At 43.1% G+C, this 2,616-nt stretch overlaps 1 protein-coding gene across 1 annotated transcript; it reads left to right on the top strand.

Annotated features, from left to right (window-relative positions):
- Positions 1–626: 626 nt before the first annotated feature.
- On the top strand, positions 627–1,280 carry LOC137278951 (rhoptry surface protein CERLI2-like). The gene has a single exon (XM_067811449.1). It carries the CDS (start codon positions 627–629, stop codon positions 1,278–1,280), a length of 654 nt encoding a protein of 217 aa, XP_067667550.1.
- The last annotated feature ends 1,336 nt before the right edge of the window (positions 1,281–2,616 follow it).

Consider the following 2,616-nt stretch of genomic DNA (forward strand, 5'->3'; position numbering starts at 1 on the left):
TTAATGGAAACAGGATACAGACAACTATGGTTAATGGTAATAGGATACAGACAAGTATGGTTAATGGGGACAGGATACAGACAACTATGGTTAATGGAAACAGGATACAGACAACTATGGTTAATGGTAATACGATACAGACAAGTATGGCTAATGGGGACAGGATACAGACAACTATGGTTAATGGTAATAGGATACAGACAACTATGGCTCATGGGGACAGGATACAGACAACTATGGTTAATGGGAACAGGATACAGGCAACTATGGTTAATGGTAATAGGGTACAGACAAGCATGGTTAATGGGGACAGGATACAGACAACTATGGTTAATGGGAACAGGATACAGACAACTATGGTTAATGGTAATAGGATACAGACAAGTATGGCTAATGGGGACAGGATACAGACAACTATGGTTAATGGTAATAGGATACAGACAACTATGACTCATGGGGACAGGATACAGACAACTATGGTTAATGGGAACAGGATACAGACAACTATGGTTAATGGTAATAGGATACAGACAAGCATGGTTAATGGGGACAGGATACAGACAACTATGGTTAATAGGAACAGGATACAGACAACTATGGTTAATGGTAATAGGATACAGACAACTATGGCTCATGGGGACAGGATACAGACAACTATGGTTAATGGGAACAGGATACAGACAACTATGGTTAATGGTAATAGGATACAGACAAGTATGGCTAATGGGGACAGGATACAGACAACTATGGTTAATGGTAATACGAAACAGAACACTATGGTTAATGGTAATAGGATACAGACAACTATGGTTAATGGGGACAGGATACAGACAACTATGGTTAATGGAAACAGGATACAGACCACTATGGTTAATGGTAATAGGATACACACAAGTATGGTTAATGGGGACAGGATACAGACAACTATGGTTAATGGAAACAGGATACAGACCACTGTGGCTAATGGGGACAGGATACAGACAACTATGGCTCATGGGGACAGGATACAGACAAGTATGGCTAGTGGGGACAGGATACAGACAACTATGGTTAATGGGGACAGGATACAGACAAGTATGGTTAATGGGGACAGGATACAGACAACTATGGTTAATGGTAATAGGATACAGACAACTATGGCTCATGGGGACAGGATACAGACAACTATGGCTAATGGGGACATGATACAGACAACTATGGCTCATGGGGACAGGATACAGACAACTACGGTGAATGGGGACAGGATACAGACAACTATGGCTAATGGGGACAGGATATAGACAACTATGGTTAATGGTAATATGATACAGACAACTATGGCTCATGGGGACAGGATACAGACAACTATGGTTAATGGTAATAGGATACAGACAACTATGGTTAATGGTAATAGGATACAGACAACTATGGCTCATGGGGACAGGATACAGACAACCATGGCTAATGGGGACATGATACAGACAACTATGGCTCATGGGGACAGGATACAGACAACTACGGTGAATGGGGACAGGATACAGACAACTATGGCTAGTGGGGACAGGATACAGACAACTATGGTTGATGGGAACAGGATACAGACAACTATGGTTGATGGGAACAGGATACATACAACTATGGTTAATGAGGACAGGATACAGACTACTATGGCTAATGGTGATAGGATACAGAGAACTGTGGCCAAAGGAATGAACTTCAAGATACAAGCAGTCATTCATGAACAGACTCAATTTCGGCAGAATGGCCTTTTCAGAAGACACAAGCAATCATTAATGAATAACTAGATGATACATGCAGTTATTTAAGAATCTACTCAAACCTGCAGAAAGCAGCTCCCAGGTGATACAAGCAGTCATTCATGAATCTACTGAGATCCTGCAGAGAGCAGCTCCCAGGTGATACAAGCAGTCATTCATGAGTCTACTAAGATCCTGCAGAGAGCAGCTCCCAGGTGATACAAGCAGTCATTCATGAATCTACTGAGATCCTGCAGAAAGCAGCTCCCAGGTGATACAAGCAGTCATTCATGAATCTACTGAGATCCTGCAGAGAGCAGCTCCCAGTTGATACAAGCAGTCATTCATGAATCTACTAAGATCCTGCAGAGAGCAGCTCCCAGGTGATACAAGCAGTCATTCATGAATCTACTGAGCTGCTGCAGATAGCAGCTCCCAGGTGATACAAGCAGTCATTCATGAGTCTACTGAGATCCTGCTGAGAGCAGCTCCCAGGTGATACAAGCAGTCATTCATGAATCTACTGAGATCCTGCAGAAAGCAGCTCCCAGGTGATACAAGCAGTCATTCATGAATCTACTGAGATCCTGCAGAGAGCAGCTCCCAGGTGATACAAGCAGTCATTCATGAATCTACTGAGATCCTGCAGAGAGCAGCTCCCAGGTGATACAAGCAGTCATTCATGAATCTACTGAGCTGCTGCAGATAGCAGCTCCCAGGTGATACAAGCAGTCATTCATGAATCTACTGAGATCCTGTAGAAAGCAGCTCCCAGGTGATACAAGCAGTCATTCATGAATCTACTGAGATCCTGCAGAAAGCAGCTCCCAGGTGATACAAGCAGTCATTCATGAATCTACTGAGATCCTGCAGAAAGCAG

This window comes from Haliotis asinina, chromosome 3 (assembly GCF_037392515.1).
Source record: "Haliotis asinina isolate JCU_RB_2024 chromosome 3, JCU_Hal_asi_v2, whole genome shotgun sequence".
NCBI classification, from domain to species: Eukaryota; Metazoa; Mollusca; class Gastropoda; order Lepetellida; family Haliotidae; genus Haliotis; species Haliotis asinina.

Coding starts and splice junctions, on each gene's coding strand:
- LOC137278951 (XM_067811449.1), top strand. CDS start 627: ATGGCTCATGGGGACAGGATACAGACAACTATGGTTAATGGGAACAGG.